Here is a 20,079-nt window from a genome sequence, read left to right on the forward strand (position 1 = left end):
GAAGGCTAGAAATGGACCTACCCTATGACCCTGCAATTCCCCTCCTGGGGATATATCCTAAGGAACCCAACACATCCATCCAAAAAGATCTGTGTACACATATGTTCTTGGCAGCACAATTTGTAATAGCCAAAACCTGGAAGCAACCCAGGTGTCCAACAACAGATGAGTGGCTGAGCAAGTTGTGGTCTATATACACAATGGAATACTACTCAGCTGTAAAAAATGGTGACTTCACCGTTTTCAGCCGATCTTGGATGGACCTTGAAAAAATCATGTTGAGTGAAATAAGTCAGAAACAGAAGGATGAATATGGGATGATCTCACTCTCAGCCCGAAGTTGAAAAACAAGATTAGAAAAGAAAACACAAGTCGAACCTGAAATGAAATTGGAGTATTACACCAAAGTAAAAGACTCTGGGGTGGGTGGGTGGGTGGGGAGAATACAGGTCCATGAAAGATGATTAATGACATAGTGGGGGTTGTATTGTTAAATGGGAATCTGGGGAATGTTATGCATGTACAAACTATTGTATTTACTGTTGAATGTAAAACATTAATTCCCCAATAAAGAAATAAATTATTTAAAAAAAAAAAGAAAAAAAGAAAACTAAAAAAAATAAAAAATAAATAGGAAAGTCACTTCTGAGGCAGAGGAGAAATTTTTTTGCGAGAGGCAGTTGAAGATATTAGGGTGTGGTTAGGGAAAGGAGACTGGGTCAGACAGAATAGAGAGAATTTGGACATGTTTCTTTAATTCTCTCACCAAGGCTACTTAGAGCATATAAAACTGGAAGGTTGTAATGTAAAGATTGAACAGGAGGAGGTGGGTGGTAAGAAGTGCTGTAAAAAGAACTAAAGGTGAAAATATAGCATCCACATGAAGGCAAGAACTATTTTGTGAGTTAAGCGATGGCAGTGTTCTGGAAGTAGAGATTGAGAGTTTGATAATCAAAGAAAAGACACTATTATTTTGTATGGATTTGGGTAGAGCAAGGTGAGAGGAGATTTGGAAAGCAAACGACTACTAGGGCCATGTATTCAAATCTTAGTAGACTTGAGTGAGAAGCAAGTGAAAATGTGTTATGGGATCAACTGCAGACACCAGAATCTTAACAGTGCCTGGTTTAAATGGGGAAACTGAAGGATAGATGAGTAAGGTTTCACTTTGTGAAATCAAAGTGCCAGTGTTGTCAGTGGATGAGAAGAGAGAATAACCTAGTGATGTTGTGACAATGGTGAGTCTCTTAGTTATAGGTAGTGGACATCAATAACAACAACAATAATAACTACAACAATAAAACAACAAGGGCAACAAAAGGGAATAAATAAATATATTTTTTAAAAACCTGCAGGAAAAAAAGAGCCTTTTTTTTTCTTTTCTTTTTACAATAGGATGGCCCTCTGGTTCCTCATAGTCATTGACAGATCAGCACATGCCAGTCTCAGCCTCCTTCCTCTAGACCCACTACTTCTGCCTAGACTGCATCCCTTTGCCTCACATCTCTTGTCCAAAGCCCAAAGTATTTAAAACACCTGCTTTCCACAGCCTTGACCTCCCTGTCTCCAATATTCTTTTTCACATGTTTCAGCTATTCACACTGTGGCTGCCATCTTGGATAACTCTCCATACGACATCCTGCTGCTTTTTTTTTTTTTTTTTTTTGCCTCCAGTGTTATTCCTGGGGCTCAGTGCCTGCACCATGAATCCACTGCTCCTGAAGGCCATTTTTCCCCTTTTGCTGCCCTTGTTGTTTTATAATTGTTGTAGTTATTATTGTTGTTGTTATTGATGTCACTGTTGTTGGATAGGACAGAGAAATGGAGAGAGAAGGGGAAGACAGAGAGGGGGAGAGAAAGATAGACACCTGAAGCCCTGCTTCACCGCCTGTGAAGCGACCCCCTTGCATGTGGCAAGCAGAGGGCTCAAACCAGGATGCTTACGCCGGTCCTTGCACTTCACGCCATGTGCACTTAACATGCTGCGCTACCACCCGACCCCCAACATCCTGCTTCTTAAGGCTCTTGCCCTAGTCAACCTGCTCCCTGACCTCAGAAAGTATATTAATCCTTCAGTCCCCCCATTTCTGTCCCAGTACAGTTCTTCTTCCTCTTCCATCCAATTTGGATTCTGAGGTTGATTCCCAGAAATGTTCTTTTGTCTGATTCACTATGAAACGTGTGATCTGCTTTCCTGATACCGACTACCCAGGCAGTTCCTATTTCTTTTGACCCCACTCTGCCATCATGCCCCAGATCCTTGCTTAGACCTCTTGCAATCTCAATTGCATCTCCAAAGTGCCAGCTCCATCCATCCACTCCTGTTTATCTTGCCCTACTCCCTTCTAAGTTCTATTCTGAGTGAATGAAATAAAAGAATTGAGTTTCTATGATAAACTATACTTTAAGATATCCCATGCTCTCGGGCAGAAGTTGAAAAACAAGATCAGAAGAGAAAACACAAGTAGAACCTGAACTGGAATTGGCATATTGCACCAAACTAAAAGACTACAGAGAATACAGGTCCAAAAAGGATGACAGAGGACCTAGTGGGAGTTTATTGTTATGTGGAAAACTAGAAAATGTTATGCATGTACAAACTATTGTATTTACTGTCTGTTGAATGTAAAACATTAATTCCTCAATAAAGAAATTTTTTAAAAAGATATCCCATGCTTAAAGATTAGAAGAATTAACATCACTGAAGTGGGCTATGTTACCTAAAGTGACATACAGATTTGATCCCATTCCTATCAAAATCTCAACGGGATTCTTCAAAAAGTAAAACAAAAAATTCACAAAGTGTATCTGGAACTACAAAAGACTTTGGAGATAAAAGATAACACTTTGGAGATAAACGAAAAAGAATGGAGTTGTTTTTTTTTTCCCAATGTTAAACTAAACTACAATGCTATAGTAATTAACATGGTAAATAACAGCATGGTATTGAACTAAAACTTGATATACTGATTGATGGAGCATAATTGAGACCCCAGATAAGCCCACACATATATAGATAACTAATTTATGACAAAGGAGTCAAAAGCTGACGATGGAGCAAGGAAAGGTTCTTCAATAAATAGTGTTGGGGGAAAAGGGCATCCATCTTCAAAAGAATGAAAATAAACAACTGCCTGTTGTCTTAGATAAAAATAAAATTTCCAGACATCACCTCAGGGTCAATTTTTCACATTTCTCAGAAGCAAGCATTCAAGCCACAACTGCTGATTTAGAGAGAAACTAATCCAATCAGAGATGCAGGGAAACATCATCCTTTGTGCCTTCTGTGTTGGCTCCTATAGTAAAAACCCAACAAAGAAGGAGGAGTCATCACCCTAGATGACTCAACTGAGCTCAGCAAAGGTGAATCAGGGCAGAGAAGAGAGCTTTTACCACTTAAATACAGGGAACTCCTTTCATGAATGACTAGTGTGCACTAGAAGAAAAGACTGGTATGTGATATGAACACTTCTGAACAAAATAAAATAAAACAGATTAACCTTCCCATTCTGTACCATCTAAATAAACACTTATGATATAATAAAGACCATAAATGCAATCAAGTATAAATCCTAATGCATATATAAATTATAATATTGTGCAAAGATTCCAATTAAAAATTTTCGAAATGTGTGTGGAAAAAGAAAAGATACCCAACTATGAACCTTTGACTTTCCTGTATTAAAAACTGTTGAAAAACTGTTATTTTACACCTGAGATTTGGTACATATCTGTGATAAAAATGATATTGTTAACTACCCTAGGACCATTCTTCCCCATCAAAAGCACAAATGGTTGGCAAACTAATAATTTACCTTATAGAAGATCAAAAAAAGGTCATCCAATTTCCCGTGCAAATCACCTGGAGAGCAAATAGAAAAATGACTATTGAGTAGGAAACAAGAAAAAAAATAGTTTTGTTACAGAATTTTTTAGCACTACTGATATATTCCAGGCATCCTTAGGTACAATGGGTTTTTACCCTATGATTATATTAATTCCATTGGAAATTCATTTTCATAGTACTTTTTTTTTGGCCCTCTTTCCTATAGGGCACAGCACACAACATTACAATTACCCATTCTCTCTTGCCATTTATGCAGTGTTTACCTTACTCTGTGCTGAATGTCTACACGAACTGTCTTCTTCAATCATTAGAACCTCTCTCTGAAATGGGTAATATTTTCATTCTCATTTACAAATGACACTTACAGTAGTCAAGCCATTGTGCAAAGCTACCCAGCTACCAATCAGAACTGGAACTCGAATCCAACCTTCTCTCACTTTAAAACTCAAGAAATTATTCTCCACTGCCTACACTGTAATCTCTAGGAAAGTAACAGTATTATCTATTTGAATAGTCAGCATTAAATCCTAAATACCTCCCATAAAACTGGTGCATAGTAGGCACTCAATAAATGTACTTAATTGCTAATGGCATTGTTTTTTATTTTTAAAAATATTTATTTATTCCCTTTTTGTTGCCCTTGTTTTATTGTTGTAGTTATTATTGTTGTTGTTATTGATGTCATCGTTGTTGGATAGGACAGAGAGAAGTGGAGAGAGGAGGGGAAGATGGAGAGGGGGAGAGAAAGATACCTGCAGGCATGCTTCACCACCTGTGAAGCGACTCCCCTGCAGGTGGGGAGCAGGAGGCTCAAACCAGGATCCTTAAGCCGGTCCTTGTGCTTTGCGCCACCTGCGCTTAATCCGCTGCACTACCGCCCGACTCCCAAGGCACTGTTTTTTAAAGCAGTGTTTTTTTTTAATTTTTTTATTTTAAAATATTCTTTTTTAAAAAAATTTATTTATTTTCCCTTTTGTTGTTTTTTATTGTAGTAATTATTTTTTTAATTTTTTTTTTATTTAAGAAAGGATTAATTAACAAAACCATAGGGTAGGAGGGGTACAACTCCACACAATTCCCACCACCCATCTCCATATCCCACCCCCTCCCCCGATAGCTTTCCCATTCTCTATCCCTCTGGGAGCATGGACCCAGGGTCATTGTGGGTTGCAGAAGGTAGAAGGTCTGGCTTCTGTAATTGCATACTCCCAGACTGGGAGTATGGACTGGTCGGTCCATACTCCCAGTCTGCCTCTCTCTTTCCCTAGTAGGGTGGGTCTCTGGGGAAGCTGAGCTCCAGGACATATTGGTGGGGTCTTCAATCCAGGGAAGTCTTATTATAGTAATTATTATTGTTGTTGTTACTGATGTCGCTGTTGTTAGATACGACAGAGAGAAATGGAGAGAGGAGGGGAAGACAGAGAGGGGGAGAGAAAGACAGACACCTGCAGACTTGCTTCACTGCCTCTGAAGCGACTCCCCTGCAGGTGGGGAGCCAGGGGCTTGAACGGGAATCCTTACGCTGGTCCTTGCACTTGGCGCCATATGCACTTAACCTGCTGTGCTAGCGCCGGACTCCCTAAAACAGTGTTTTAAAGATCTACGGCAGCAGTAGCATCTGAAAAATTTTATTTGGCATTATTTTTATTAGTTGTAGAAGATGCAAATGGAGTCACAGCTTTACAAAATTTAGTTGACTATGGAAAACCATATGAATATATGAAACCATTAATTAGAAGAGTTAATATGTGAATATCCAAAACCTTATTTGGATGACTATTTCTTGGTAAGATACTTGTCTTTCATAGACTATGTTCATAAATTTTATCTTTTGTATCTAAATTAATTACCAAGTAGAATTTAACCTTTGCTCAGTTTAACATATTTTAATTAAATTCTATTTTTATTCATTTGAAATAATTTTATTATTTCATTTTATTTATCTGAAAGCGTTCTATTTTTAATTTTTTTAATTATCTTTATTTATTGGATAGAGACAGCCAGAAATCGAGAAGGTAGGGGGAGATAGAGAGGGAGAGAGACACCTGCAGCACTATTTTACCACTTGCAAAGCTTTCCCCCTACAGGTGGGGACCAGGGGCTCGAACCTGGGTCCTTGCGCACTGTGACATGTGCATTCAGCCAGATGCACCACCACATGGCCCCTAATTAAATTTTATTATGATGACAGAGATAGAGAGAGATTGGTCAAGAGAGGGGGAGAGAAAGAAAGACACTTGCTTCACTGTCTCACCACTTGTGAAGCCCCCACCCCCTGCCACCCACAGGTGGGGATCGGAGGCTGGAACCCAGGTCCTCATGCAAGGTAACTTATACACTTAAAACAACTGTGTCACCATCCAGTCCCTTTCTTAAATGTCTACATTTAAAATTTACCAAATATATACAACAGAAGATTTCAACTATATGGAAATAATAAAATAAAATCGTATTTTTCCCTCCACAAATTGTACTATGTGAAAAAGTCTGGAAATAAATGCCCAGTGTAGGGCTAATGAAGAATATGAAACCATCCAATCAGTTCATTCCCTAGTCTTTGTCTCAGGATGGAAAATGGAACATCAGTATATAATAGAAGCAAGGGTGACTCTAGTTTGGGGTGCAGAGAACTTTTTTGGTGGAGGGGAAATGTCTGTCATCACTGGGGCTTCATTGCTCCAGATTGACTTTTTTCAGGTAGAAAGGGGATGGAGGAAGCAGAGGAAGAAAAAGATAGGACCTGATTTTTTTTTTTTTTAAGTATGGAACATTTCATGAATTTGTGAGTTACCCTTACGCAGGAGCCATGCTAATCTTCTTTGTATGGTTCCAATTTTAGTATATGTGCTGCTGAAGTAAGCACTTTTTTTTTTAAATTTTTGATCCTTCCACTAACTAGCTGAATGAGCTGGGGAGTTACTACATAGAAAAGTATGAAAGGGAAACACACTTAGCTCTCTGGACCTCGATTTCATCTATAGGCACAAGCAATAGACCAGATGGTCTCTGTAAGAGCCCTTCAATTCTTATACTCAATGATTCCAGGGTTTCCATGCCCTCTCATTAAACCATGTTTTCTTCTACAACCTTTTTCCAAAGTCTACAATATCAACTGGAGCTTTTCTGGAAACAAGTAGGAACTGCTTCCACTCTCTGTTTAGCCGATTATACATTCTGATAACAAAACTAGCCCTAGCTGCATGGGCTTCATGGATTTGGCATGGATTCCTGAGCGTCATGACCCAACAGTCTTCCTCTCCATGAGCTCATGAGGCTTTGAACAAAACACCGCATGGTTGCAATGCATCATCTGCTAAGCAGAAAAAGTGGCCTATTAGGTTGGAATTGAACCACTGAAAACTCTTCAAAAGCCAGTGTCAGGACATGCCCTGTCACCACTCTCACATATTAGAAATGGAAATGGTTTAATTAGATTGTTAAATCCACTTCTACATGCCAGAGTAAAAGATATACTGGTTAAAAATTGACTCGGAAAATAACAATCATTGTTTTGTAACCTAAGGGCTTAATTAGAAGTTAAGGGAATTGCTGTTCCTTCCACACGCTCCATTCTCAGACAGTTGCAAGCATGCTGGGTGCCAACTGTGTTGAATTTCTATGTGTACTGTTTCTTGAAGCAATAGCCTGCCTGGCTGGCCTGTATGATAACAAAATCTCAACTCTTGTTATTTAGAAGAACAAGGAACAGATTTCTGGTACATTCCCTCTTTCCTAAATGCTGCAGAGACCAGTTGGGAAAAATCTAAAACAGCAGCCAAGGGCATAGAAGAGTTTAATCTTCATCTGACCTTGGGCTTTTCTCTTCCCAGCATCAGTGGTACAGAGGCCCACCTAGGAAGAGCAACATGGAACAATGGTAATGAGAATGAGGTGGAGGGCAAAGAATGCTCAGCCCACCCATGGGTGGTTTTCTGTATTAAAATGCTGCCTGCCTTCATAAAAAGCTATGAGTTCTTTAATGTCTCACATAATTAATTCCTGCCAGCTGGTATGCAAAACAAAGACAAGATGGGGAAGAGTATTATCATGATAGATAGCGCTATATTAACACTTTTTCTATAATACAGTCCAATTTACACAGTTTTCAAGTTAGGCAAATGATGTAGAACCAAGAGGCTCCCAAACATTAATTTGGCAACTCTGTTCTGAAACTTACCACAGATTGTTATTTCTTTGGTAGGAGAAGTTTTAGTACGAGTGAAATTCGGCATTTGTTTTAGGGCCTTCCTGGTTTCAAATAGGACTTCTAAGACATAGTAAGCATGAAGAACCTGTGAGAGGAAAGCAGAATAAATGGACATAATGTGTCTGGAAGAAAAATATGACTGCAGAGAAAGCCAGAAAATAGAGTATAATCTGAGCACATTTCAGGATAATCTCCAAATTATTCTCAAATAGTCTATTCAGCACAGTGCCTGGCATAGAATAAGCCCATAGGAGAGATTCGTACATTGATTGGATAAGTAACTCCAAGGACATTTATACTCCCATGGTCTTAATTGCCATCACCTATTCACCCATTCTTGGCCTAAGAGCCCAAGAGAAGTGGGAGGGGGACAAATCTCTTGCCCTAAGGAAATATGCAGACAAAATACATAAATGAAAGAGAAGGCAGGGAGAGACAGTTGTATTTTGATATGTATATATATGTCATTAAAATTAATTTTACCTGATTCTCTTTGCTTTTTTTTTACAGAAATTTTTCTTTCTTCCTTCCTTTCTTTCTTTCTTTCTTTCTTTCTTTCTTTATTTATTTCCTTTCTTTCTTTCATGAGAAAGACAGGAGGAGAAAGAAAGAACCAGACATCACTCTGGCACATGTGCTGCCAGGGATCGAACTCGGGACATCATGCTTGAGAGTCCAAAGCTTTATCACTGTGCCACCTCACGGACCACTCTCTTTGCTTTTTTTATATGACTAGTAGAACTTTTTAAATTATGTATGTGGCTCACATATTTATTTATTGGGGGACACTGATTTAGATTTTTTCAACTGAGTAAAATCGCTTTGGTAATATTAATACTTTACAGCGTTATCTCTCAGTGGCATTATAATTATGCTTACAGTTGCAGTGTTAAATACAAATGCACATGTAGTATTCTCCAGGCCAGACCTGATGCTAGGTTGTAAAGTATGTCTCAGTGCCAGGAGATAGCTCACCCAGTAAGCACACACTTTATCATACACAAGGACCTGGGTTCAAGCCCCTCATATCACATGGGAGCGTCACTATGCCCAACATCAGAGGAAGCTTCATGAATGGTGGGGCAGTGCTATGTTATCTCCCCTCCTATGCCTCTCTCTCCCTCTATCTATATTAAATTAAATATGTTTTTAAAAGTCTGCCATGAGTAGTATAATCTTGAAGGCTCAAAGTCCCTTCAAGGAACTTTACAGTCTAGTGCAAAAACAAACAAAAATTTCAATAAATTTGAAAGGTTAGAATAGTGCAAAGTATATTCTCTGACCACAGTGGAATGGAACTAGAAATCAGTAACAGAAGGAAAACTGGAAAATTCAAAGGTATAGGGAAATTAAACCAGACACTCTTAATCAATGAATCAAAGAAGAAATCACAAGGGAAATTAGAAAATATTTTTGAGGTCCCCGGTGGTGGCGCACCTGGTTGATTGCACATATAATATGCAAGGACAGGGCTTTGAGCCCCGGGGTCCCCACCTGCAGGGGGAAAGTTTTGCAAGTGGTGAAACAACACTGCAGGTGTCTTTCTTTCTCCCTCTTTATCACTCCCTTCCCTCTTGATTTCTGGCTGCCTCTATCCAATAAATAAAATAATTTTAAAAAGAAAATATTTCTGAGATGAACAGAAATGAAAACACAACACACCCATATTTATGGGGATGCAGCAAAAACAATGCTCAGAAATAGTTATAAGGGACCAGGTGGTGGCACACTAATTGAGAGCACATGTTACCATGTGCAAGGACCAGGGTTCAAGCCCCTGGTTCCTACCTGCAGGGGGGAAAGCTTCATGAGTGGAGTCTGTTTCCATAACCATTATGCTATTTCCCTTGCCCTCAATTTTTGTTTTATTGTCACAAGGCTATCCACACTGAGGGAAGCCCCAGTGCTGTGGTGCCTCTGCCTCTCTTCTGCCTCTATTTCTCTGAATGAAGAAGCATCTTAGAGCAATGATATTGTGCATGTGGCTCTGCCAAAAATAAATAAAAATGACCAACCTCAATAATAAAATGGTAAGTTCTGATTTTTAAAAAATGTTTTTAATTATATGGTAGATACAGCCAGATATTGAGAGGGAGACCTGCAGACTTGCTTCAACATTTGTGAAGCTTTCCCCATGCAAGTGGGGACTGGGGACGTGGGACTTGAACTTGGGTCCTTGTGCATTGTAACATGTGCACTCAACCAGGTGCGCCACCACTCAGCCCCAAAATGGTAAATTCTGATTTTAAGTTTTTTGGTTTTTTTTTCACCAGAGCCCCCAAACCGACTGTAAAGACTAATTCTGAAATGAGCAGAATAGCTGCGGAGATGTTTCTCTGAAGCTGTGCAAATGGTCAGTAACATGAAAAGATGTTCAATATCATTAGTCATTAGTCATCATTAGATGGAAATCAAAACCACAACAAGATACTAATTTATGCACAAGTAGGGTGGCTAACACAAAAAATGCTTTTTCAGGAACCAGTAGCTAGCTCACGCAGTAGAGCTCACACTTTACTGTGCATAAGGACCTAGGTTCAAGACCCCAGCATAAGAGGACTGTGAAGAGCAGCTTCATGAATGGTGGAACAGTGCTATAGTGTCTCCCCTCTTCCCTTCTCCCTGCCTCCCTCCCCCTCTCACTCCTCCTCCTTCTGTTTCTATATAAAATTAAAATTTAAAGAGAGCTTACTGGAAAGAGTGGGATCATGTAGATGCAAAGCCCTGAAACTGATGATGGTGGTGGTGGTGGTGGTGGTATTTTTAAAGTCAGTGCCAGAAAGTGACGTGACCTGGCAGTTAAGCTCATGTCTTTCATGAGTGAGGGTGTGAATTTGGTCCCTGATTCAACAGAGTGGTAGCTTGGTCTCTCATTTGGAAAGTTTTAAATTAAAAAAAAAATATATATATATATATATATGTTTTTTAACAGAGCTGGAGAGATAACTCAGGGGTAAAGATCATGCTTTTCACATGTGAGGCCTTTGCTTCAACCCCTGCCGTCGCATAAAGTGGTGAAGCGATGCTTTAGTCTCTCTTTTGCACAATCTTGTGAGTGTACTAAAAGCCACTTTTAAATGCTGGCTTATTAGATGTGAATTACATCTCAGAAAAAGAAAACTCTAAGCTTGTGGGTGATTTTTGTTGTTATTGTTGTTGCTGCTATTTGATTGTTGTCATCACTACAGCTTTTCTGTTCTGGAATAATACTTTCAGATAGAAAGAGAAACAGAGAGAGGGAAAGAGACCAAAGCACTGAGGCTTCCCCCAGTGCTGTGGGGGCGGGGGGGTCAGACTTAAACCTGGGTCATGTACAAAGCAAAGCAGGTATCCTTCCAGGTGAGCTATTTTGCTGGGCCCAGGACAGATTGTGTGTGTGTGTGTGTGTGTGTGTGTGTGTGTGTGTGTGTGTGTGTGTGTGTGTGTGTTAGTATACTCAAGGAGACTTCTATCTAATGGGTTGAGCAAAGCAGAGGGTAGCTATCGTTTTAAGTGATGCTCTTTCCCAAGGGAATGCATTTCTATTGTAGTATTTTTTTAATTTTTACTTATTATTTATTTATTTAATTTATTAGAGACAGAGAGAAACTGAGAAGGGAGGAGGAGATAGAGAGGGAATGAGAGAGAGACACCTGCAACCCTGCTTCACCACTCATGAAGCTTCTCCTGCAGATGGGGACCAAGGGCTTGAACCTGGGTCCCTGAGCACTGTAATGTGTGCACTTAACCAGGTGTGCCACTGCCTGGCCCCCTGTTGTAGTATTTTCATTCATCTATTCATTCACTCATTCATTCACCCATTCACCCATTCAACAGTCTTTGAGTATGTATTGTGTAAAAGAATTAAGGGCAATATCTATTTCTACTTGCTTGTTGGTCCTTGAAGGCGTCAATGAGTAAATCAATATCAGCAAAAGTAAGAGGAAACTGTAGTCGAGGACCTCTGTAGGAATCTGGGACTTCAATGAATCCTACAAAGTCCCGCCTGTCTTTGTGGCTCTGGATAGTCCTGGTGTAAAATCGAGTTACTAATTCTGGAAAAAGAAAGAGAAGGGAAATCAACATTCTTATGCTTAAGTGCAACAGCCACCTTTGTGAATACTTAACTGTACTAAATGTTATGAGTATCAAGTTATCCCACGTGTCGATATGAAGAATGACTTGTTCTGAAACCACAAGGTACACTGCAATGAATCACCATCATCTCTTCCTCAAGGGAAGTTTTACAAAAACAGAGACTACATATTCAGTGAGGGAGGGGCATGAGAAGCACAGGAAAAAGTAGTCAACCCAGGTATTTTGATGCCCTGAAATTCCAACTCTCCATCTCAGATTTTTACATACAGAACTAAAAAAAAAGTAATAATAACAATGCACTATATTTAGTTAAAATGCCTGTTGCCACTTGGGATCTACAAAAAATTAAACTGAAATACTCATTTACCCCATTAACCACTTCAAACATTAAGATATGATTGATTTGTCTCTCTTCACATAGAAACAAATTTCCTGACAAGATTTTCTTTCTCTTTTTGGTAACAAAGCAGAATATTTAGATGATAAATCAAAGGCAGAAAAGTAAAAGGTCTCTCTCAGAGACCTTTCTGTATCACTGGTTGCCCTGTTTCAATGTTCAGTGCCTGGTGCTCAGTGTTCCGTGTGTGTGTGTTTTAATTTTTATTTTGTTATTGAATAGAGACAGCCAGAAATCAAGAGGGAAGGGGAAGACAGAGAGCGAGAGAGACAGAGAGACAGAGAGACACCTACAGCCCTGCTTTACCACTTGTGAAGCTTTCTCCCTACAGGTGGAGGCTAGAGGCTTAAACCTGGGTCCTTGCACACTGTAACATTTGTGCTCAACCAGGTGCGCCACTACCGAGCCCTCTCAGTAGTCTTGTTCTTGCTAGATTGCCCATGAAACTCAATTCAAAAAACAGAATTCTATTCAGGAGAGATAAAGAAGGTGAGAGAAAATATATTAGATTTCTTGTAAAAGCTATCCAATTCTCTGTCTCAACCTTTAACCATTTTCTTTTAAATATGACCTTGCAGCTACTCTTAACATGAGTCTATTTTCCAGTCCATGAAGGTTGAGATTGTAATATGCTGCTTTTCTGACTTGTGTTGACCCAAAGTATGTGGTAGAAGTTTTATATACCAGTTTCAAACCATGGTCTTAAGAAGCTTTGCCTCCTTCCATGCTGTCACTTTTGAAGCCATTCCATTCTCTCAAAGCCCAGGCGAACCTATTGAAAGACCCAAGAACTATGGAGCAGAGCTGAGTCACCCTAGTCAAAATTGTCCTTGATCAGGCATCAGTCAGCAAACCTCCAGGCATATGACTGAATTCCAATCAAGACCCTAAATCTGACAAAGCAAGCCTGACAAGATCAACAGAAGTATTCAACTAATCTGTAGACTTAAGAGCAAAAGAAAAAGAGAAAATGTTTTTTACATGCTACCAAGTTACTGTAGTTGTTTAACACACAGTATTATTATTACTATTATTTTAAATTTCTTTATTGGGGAATTAATGTTTTACATTTGACAGTAAATACAATAGTTTGTACATGCATAACATTTCCCAGTGTTCCACATAACAATTCAACCCCACTAGGTCCTCTGTCATCCTTTTTGGACCTGTATTCTCCCCCCACCCACCCCCCCCGGAGTCTTTTAGTTTGGTGCAATACGCCAATTCCAGTTCAGGTTCTACTTGTGTTTTTCAACTTCTGCCAACACACAGTATTATTATAGTCACAGAGAACTGTGATACAGAGAACAATGACACACTCTCTTCAACTCAGTAACCCTGGATTGCTACTAAGACCATTAATCAGATGTTCTCTGCGAACTGTTTCTGTCTTATTGAATATTTAGAGTGACATGTTTGGAAGGGCTGATATTAGCAGATGTTACTAGAATAGGATACTTTTTTTTTTCATGATCCAGTTATACTGAGAGATTATAGTTAAGAACTAATCATGAAAAATTTTTCCTAAAGTAAGTCATAATATTTTGTAATTTTAAAATGCTTTCTAAATTATTATGTACTGCAATATTTTAGTGTTAATGATATTTAACAATAAGCTAATTTTAGGAGTAATAATGTCTGTCTTCAGTGTGGTTATTTTTCTCATTGGGGCTTAGTTTGAAATTTAAGAATAACAAATATTTAATTCACGTCTGAAAACTAGAAATAAAACATCCTAACAATTTTTTAATCACTTTATTGGAGAAATACTGACTTATAAGACTGTTGTTGCCACAGATAGTACGATTTTTTTATCTCCCCATGATAGGTGTCAGCACAGCACGGCTTCCACCAACTTGTCCTCTTACTCTACCACAGGGCACCACCAGCCCCTCCTGCCTCTCTCCTTTAGAGGAGTCTGCGGCAACAGATCATATCTACTTAAGTTTTCCCTTTCTTCTTTTCTTAAGCTCTAAGAGTGAAGTCATCTAGTAGCCAGCCTTCTCCTTCTGGTTCATTTCACTCAACATCTTGGTAAATTTTATCTCAGTCTCATTAAAGTAGGCAGTAAAGCCTCTTAACTATGGTGGTGGTCATGCCACCCACATCTATTTGGTTTTCATTGTTAGAGGTGCATTTGGCTCCCAAGGAAAAACTTTCCATTTCTCAGTCTACATACTGGAATACCAGGCTCTTAGAAAAATAGCGCACATGCACACCTATATCTTATTACAACTGACTTATTAAGTAATCTCAACTCTGAAGTTTAAACAAGAACTGAATTTCTTTTTCCTAATCACTGCCATCACCTGTGCTATGTCAACACTCTCCTCATAAAGTTAATTCCATCATTTCTGGTTATTAAAACTCAGCCTTATTGCTCAAGAACAAAATTGTTTTTCTTCCTTAAAAGAAAAATCTGTCTGATGGGCCCCTACAGTGTGCAAAGCCACCGGTCCCTACCTGCAGGAGGTCTTCACTAGTAGTGAAACAGTGCTGCAGATGTCTCTCTCTCTCTCTCTCTCTCTTTCCCCTTCCCTCTCAATTTCTCTCTGTTTCTATCCAATATATATATATATATATATATATACTTAAAAATCAATCTGATGACTCTGATACCTTCCATACTTACGATGATCCTCATTCTTCCTAAGTTCAGTGATAAATATATGAAAAAGGTATATTTCCCTAAACTAATCTTTAGTTGTCATTATGAAATATCAGTGGCCAGGTGGCGCAAAGCACAAGGACCGGCATAAGGATCCCGGTTCGAACCCCGGCTCCCCACCTGCAGGGGAGTCGCTTCACAGGCGGTGAAGCAGGTCTGCAGGTGTCTATCTTTCTCTTCTCCTCTCTGTCTTCCCCTCCTCTCTCCATTTCTCTCTGTCCTATCCAACATCGACGACATCAACAACAATAATAACTACAACAATAAAACAACAAGGGCAACAAAAGGGAATAAATAAATAAAATAAAAAAGAAATATCAGTGGCAAAAGCATAATCCTTATGCTGTTTGTTAACCACATTAGAGAATAAAAGAGTCTCTTCCAATTGCTAATGTTGGTCATGTATGAAAATAATCAAAAGATATAACACTTAAAATGCAAGTATTGTTCTATTATTATTATAACTAATAATAATAATTTAATGAATGCTTACAATACATGAAGATTTTTGCAACATGTAATTATAATTAGTCTTTACCTATTCCATTTACAATTCTATTAACAAGAATCTAACCTAATTAAATAAAATAAAGTCTTGAATTATAACCAAATGATACCTTTACAAGGTGTTCTAAATAAAGTCCCTCAAAAATATCCCCATACCCAATCTTTTCTTTTACCCAGTACAGACTTAAAATCTGGACGGGGAAAAATCTGAAGCCCATAATTAAAAATAATAATAATTCTGCCTCTTCCACCCACGTGTCACTTTGAAAAGAAGCTCCAGATACTGCTGGAGAAAGAAAAGCACCAACTGAAGCACATTTATAGTTATTTCATTTCTCAATTATGAATCTGTATTAAAACCACAGGGTTCCATATAACAAACTCAACAGATGTCAAGACAACGTATTATAAAACTCAACACCTGTTTCTGATAAAAAAAAAATTTTTAGATACCTCCCTAACATACTTTAAACTTTTTAAATCAACAGGAACATGTTTTTTTTTTAATGATATTTATTGGATAGAGACAGCCAGAAATCAAGAGGGGAGGGGAGATAGGAAGAAAGACAGAGACCTGCAAAACTGCTTCCCCACTCACAAAGCTTTTTCCCTGAAGGTGGGACATTAATGTGTTTATTAAATCACTGACAGAACAATGATACCTACTCTCTCTCACCTTCATTTTATTTATTTATTTTAAAATTATTTTTATTTATTGATTGCATAGAGACAGAGAGAAATCAAAAGGGAATGGGGTGACAGAGAGAGAGGCGCCTGTAACATTACTTCACCATTTGCAAAGCTTTCCCCCTGCAGGTGGGGACCAGGGGCTTCAACCTGAGGCCTTTTGCATTGTAATGTGTGCGCTCAATCAGGTGCGCCACCACCTGGCCCCTGCGCCACCACCTGGCTCCCTCACCTTCATTTTAACATTGTCCTGGTATCTCTAGTCAAAGCAAAGAAATATGAACCTAAATTTAAAGGCATTGGCTCTTGGAAAGAAAGGTAAAAAATAAATTACTTGTGGTCTGTGTGCTTAAAATATCTACACTCAAGCAAATCAAATTAAGAATTCCAAGAATTGATAGGAGGAATTAAAATAATACAGAAGCTAATCATATGGGTGTGAGTCATTTTCTCCTCTGGTGAGAACTGGGAGGTTACTGCCTGCCTAAACCACATCCACGAAAACAGGGTGATGAAGGTGATGATAATCCTGATTCACTAGCTTGTCATGAAGACTAAATGAAATGATGTATTCAAAGCACTTAATGACATAGCACATGGCAAACATTTGACACATAACAGCAATGGAAATAATTTCATTAGTGTCTTACTCAACAGTGGTGAGATACAAAATAAGTATAAATCAAAAGTTTTCCTAAAAACTACTAATAATCATTAGGAAGATATATTGAATAAAATATCCTACTCAGCATAGCAACAAAAACATAAAATACCTGCTCTTATGGGACATTTTAGCTGATCTGAGAGGTAGAAGAAAAATCAAAACCAGGGCTAAAGAAATAGCTCAGTCTTTTGGAGCACCTGCTTCAGTCCCCACCACCTAATGTCAGAGCTGAATGGTGCTCTCGACTCTCTGCCTCTCTCTCTCTCTCTCTCTCTCTCTCTCATAAATAAACCTAAAAAAGAAAAGAAGAGGAGAGGAGAAGGGAGGAGTGGAAAAGAGGGGAGGGGAGAAGAAAGGTCAACACACTTGCACACATTCTGCCCTACTCCCCACGTCACCAGTCTCTGTTTAAACCTAATGTATGTTGAAGCTTTGGCTGCTTCCCTGCAGGAGAAGATCAATATTAAAAACTGGAAAAGCAGTCAAGGCTGGGGTGGTGCTATAGATGTTCAGAATCTCCCCCATCAAACCCTCTGAACCAGTCTGAGCAACTAAAGGAACAGGACACAGAAAAAAACTGCTTCCCAGTCACTTCTTTGGAACACTCAGAATGCCTCCATATACCCTGTGCCCCAGAGTGAAAACTACTATTACTCTTGCCCTGATATCTAGAAAGTGAAGTGACCTTCTAGCCCCAAGGGGATATTTAGCAAAGCTATTGCAAGGCTATATTTAGCAGTGACAGCCCTTCTGTCAAACAGGCTTAAGTGGAGGTTGTTACAAACCCTCCTGCGGAAGAGGACCATAAGAAAGTGACCTGCAATAACATACAGCATGGCCACTCTAGTATATGTGGAAATTACCAAAAGAATAGACTTTCAAACTTCCTGCCACACACACACAAATTATAGTAGCTATATGAGGTGATGGAATTGGTCATCACATCATAACATACAAGTATGTGTAATCAAGTTGTACACCTTAAATATTATGTCAATTGCATTTCAATGGAGTTGAATGTTTTTTAAAACGAAATCAACTTACAAAAATGATATAGGAATATTTTTCTTATGTGTACAACAATTAAATCAATATTATTCTAGGACTCTGCAATATTTGTATGAGAAAACAAGCCAGAAAAAAATGCCCTCTTATGCAATTTTTTAAATAAGCATGTTATGAAGAAGGCTGTAACAGGTCATGGTGAAAAGATATATTATCAAATAAATGTTACAGGGAAAATCAGTTAGCTACTTGCAAATTTTCTTTGTGTTTTTTAATAGTTCTCAACCTCTAGGCATCAAAACATTATTAGTTTAATGTGAAAAGTCCAGAATTTATGAAGTGTTAAACTCTTCATCGGAGTATTAGGAAATCTATAAATACAGGCATAACAACCCATATTTTAGGGCCTTCTAGGTCTAAAAACAGAATTCACAAAGAAAAGGATATTTAGACTTGAAAACAAAGATGTTTAAAGTAATTGAAATAATTAAAAACACAACTTAGAAATCATGGAAGTTCAGCAAACCCTATGCAGGATAAGTGAAAATAAAACTTCATCAGTGCACATTATGGCTAAAATACTGTTTTCTGGTGAGACTTTGGTTCATTTGTTTCTTCCCCACATCCTTCAGATGACTGTTACTCATTTGTAATATATTAGGCTAATCTGTCACTGTGTCGATTCTATTTTGGAAACAAACATACACAGAGAGACATATTCTGTTTTTAATTAGTTTTTAAGGGCCCTGAAGCATTCTCATACTTCTAAGGGTCATAACTACAAAAAGGTACAAAGAATTGTCACTCTCCTTTATCCTCCTTTCCCCATTACTTCTGTGCCCCCCCCATCCATTCCTCTTTTCTCATAGGTAAACAGTCACTAGCTTCTGATTTATCCTTCTGATTTATTTATTATGAATGGACACACACACACACATATGGAGAGAGAATATGTGTTTTAGATTTCTTAAACAGGGTACAGAAAGTACTAACCATAAAGAAAAAAAACTATACTATATTAAAATAAGAATGTGCAGTGACCAGGGAAATAGCACATTGTTTTTATACAACAGACTTTCATACCTGGGTTCAACTCCCAGCACCACCATAAGCCAGAACTGAGCAGTGCTCTGGTAATAAATAAACAAATACACAAGACATGATTTAAAGATTATGGGAATGGATAAAAACAAAGACTTGGTGGAGTTATTTCCAATCTACTTATCTAACAAAAATTTGTATTTTCATATTCTGAATACCTAGAGAACTTCTACAAGTTGGCAAGAAAAGCAGATAATCCAATAGAAAGATAGGCAAAGTATCTGAACAGGTAGACACTTTGCCAAACAGGAGATCCAGGTGGTCAGTAAACTTACAAAATGGTGAGCAGTGTCACTGCTTCACAAGGAAATGGAAAGCAAAGCAAAAATGAAATACTACTACTTATTTGCCAGGATAACTAAAATGAAACGGACAATTCCAAGTGTTAGAAAAGATAAAGAGCCCGGTTCAAGCCCCTGGCTCCCCACCTGCAGGGGCGTCCCTTCACAGGTGGTGAAGCAGGTCTGCAGGTGTCTGTCTTTCTCTCCCCCTCTCTGTCTTCCCCTCCTCTCGATTTCTCTCTGTCCTATCCAACAACGACATCAATAATAAATACAACAATAAAACAACAAGGACAACAAGAGGGAATTAATAAATAAAAGAAAGAAAGAAAGAATGAATGAATGAATGAAAGAAAGAAAGAAAAGATAAAGAAGTGGTCCAGGAGGTGGCGCAGTGATAAAGCTTTGGCCTCTCAAGCATGAGGTCCCGAGTTCGATCCCTGGCAGCACATGTGCCAGAGTGATGTCTGGTTTTTTCTCTCCCTCCTATCTTTCTCATAAATAAATAAAATCTTAAAAAAAATAAGATAAAGAGTAACTAGTTATCTCTATCAGGAACAAAATTATAAACCCTCTTGTGGGTCTCTCGAGGACCTTTCCCTCAGTGTAGAATAATGGTAGGGACTGCCCCACTCTCT

The 20,079-nt window shown here is 38.5% G+C and overlaps 1 protein-coding gene and 1 non-coding gene across 2 annotated transcripts in view; both read right to left on the reverse strand.

Annotated features, from left to right (window-relative positions):
* Positions 1 to 20,079, reverse strand: part of LOC103128300 (serine/threonine-protein phosphatase with EF-hands 1) — a gene marked incomplete at its 3' end in the record, with an annotated part of 79,887 nt that overhangs the window by 26,633 nt on the left and 33,175 nt on the right. Inside the window, exons 7-9 of the mRNA XM_060184770.1 lie at positions 11,925 to 12,088; positions 8,025 to 8,139; positions 3,816 to 3,862 (exon numbers count right to left, since the gene is read on the reverse strand). Coding sequence (XP_060040753.1) covers positions 3,816 to 3,862; positions 8,025 to 8,139; positions 11,925 to 12,088 — 326 coding nt within the window. The remainder of the gene's footprint in view (positions 1 to 3,815; positions 3,863 to 8,024; positions 8,140 to 11,924; positions 12,089 to 20,079) is intronic.
* On the reverse strand, positions 6,604 to 6,710 carry LOC132536633 (U6 spliceosomal RNA). The gene has a single exon (XR_009548128.1). It is a non-coding gene; the product is annotated as a U6 spliceosomal RNA (small nuclear RNA).

This window comes from Erinaceus europaeus, unplaced genomic scaffold, assembly GCF_950295315.1.
Source record: "Erinaceus europaeus unplaced genomic scaffold, mEriEur2.1 scaffold_483, whole genome shotgun sequence".
NCBI lineage: Eukaryota > Metazoa > Chordata > Mammalia > Eulipotyphla > Erinaceidae > Erinaceus > Erinaceus europaeus.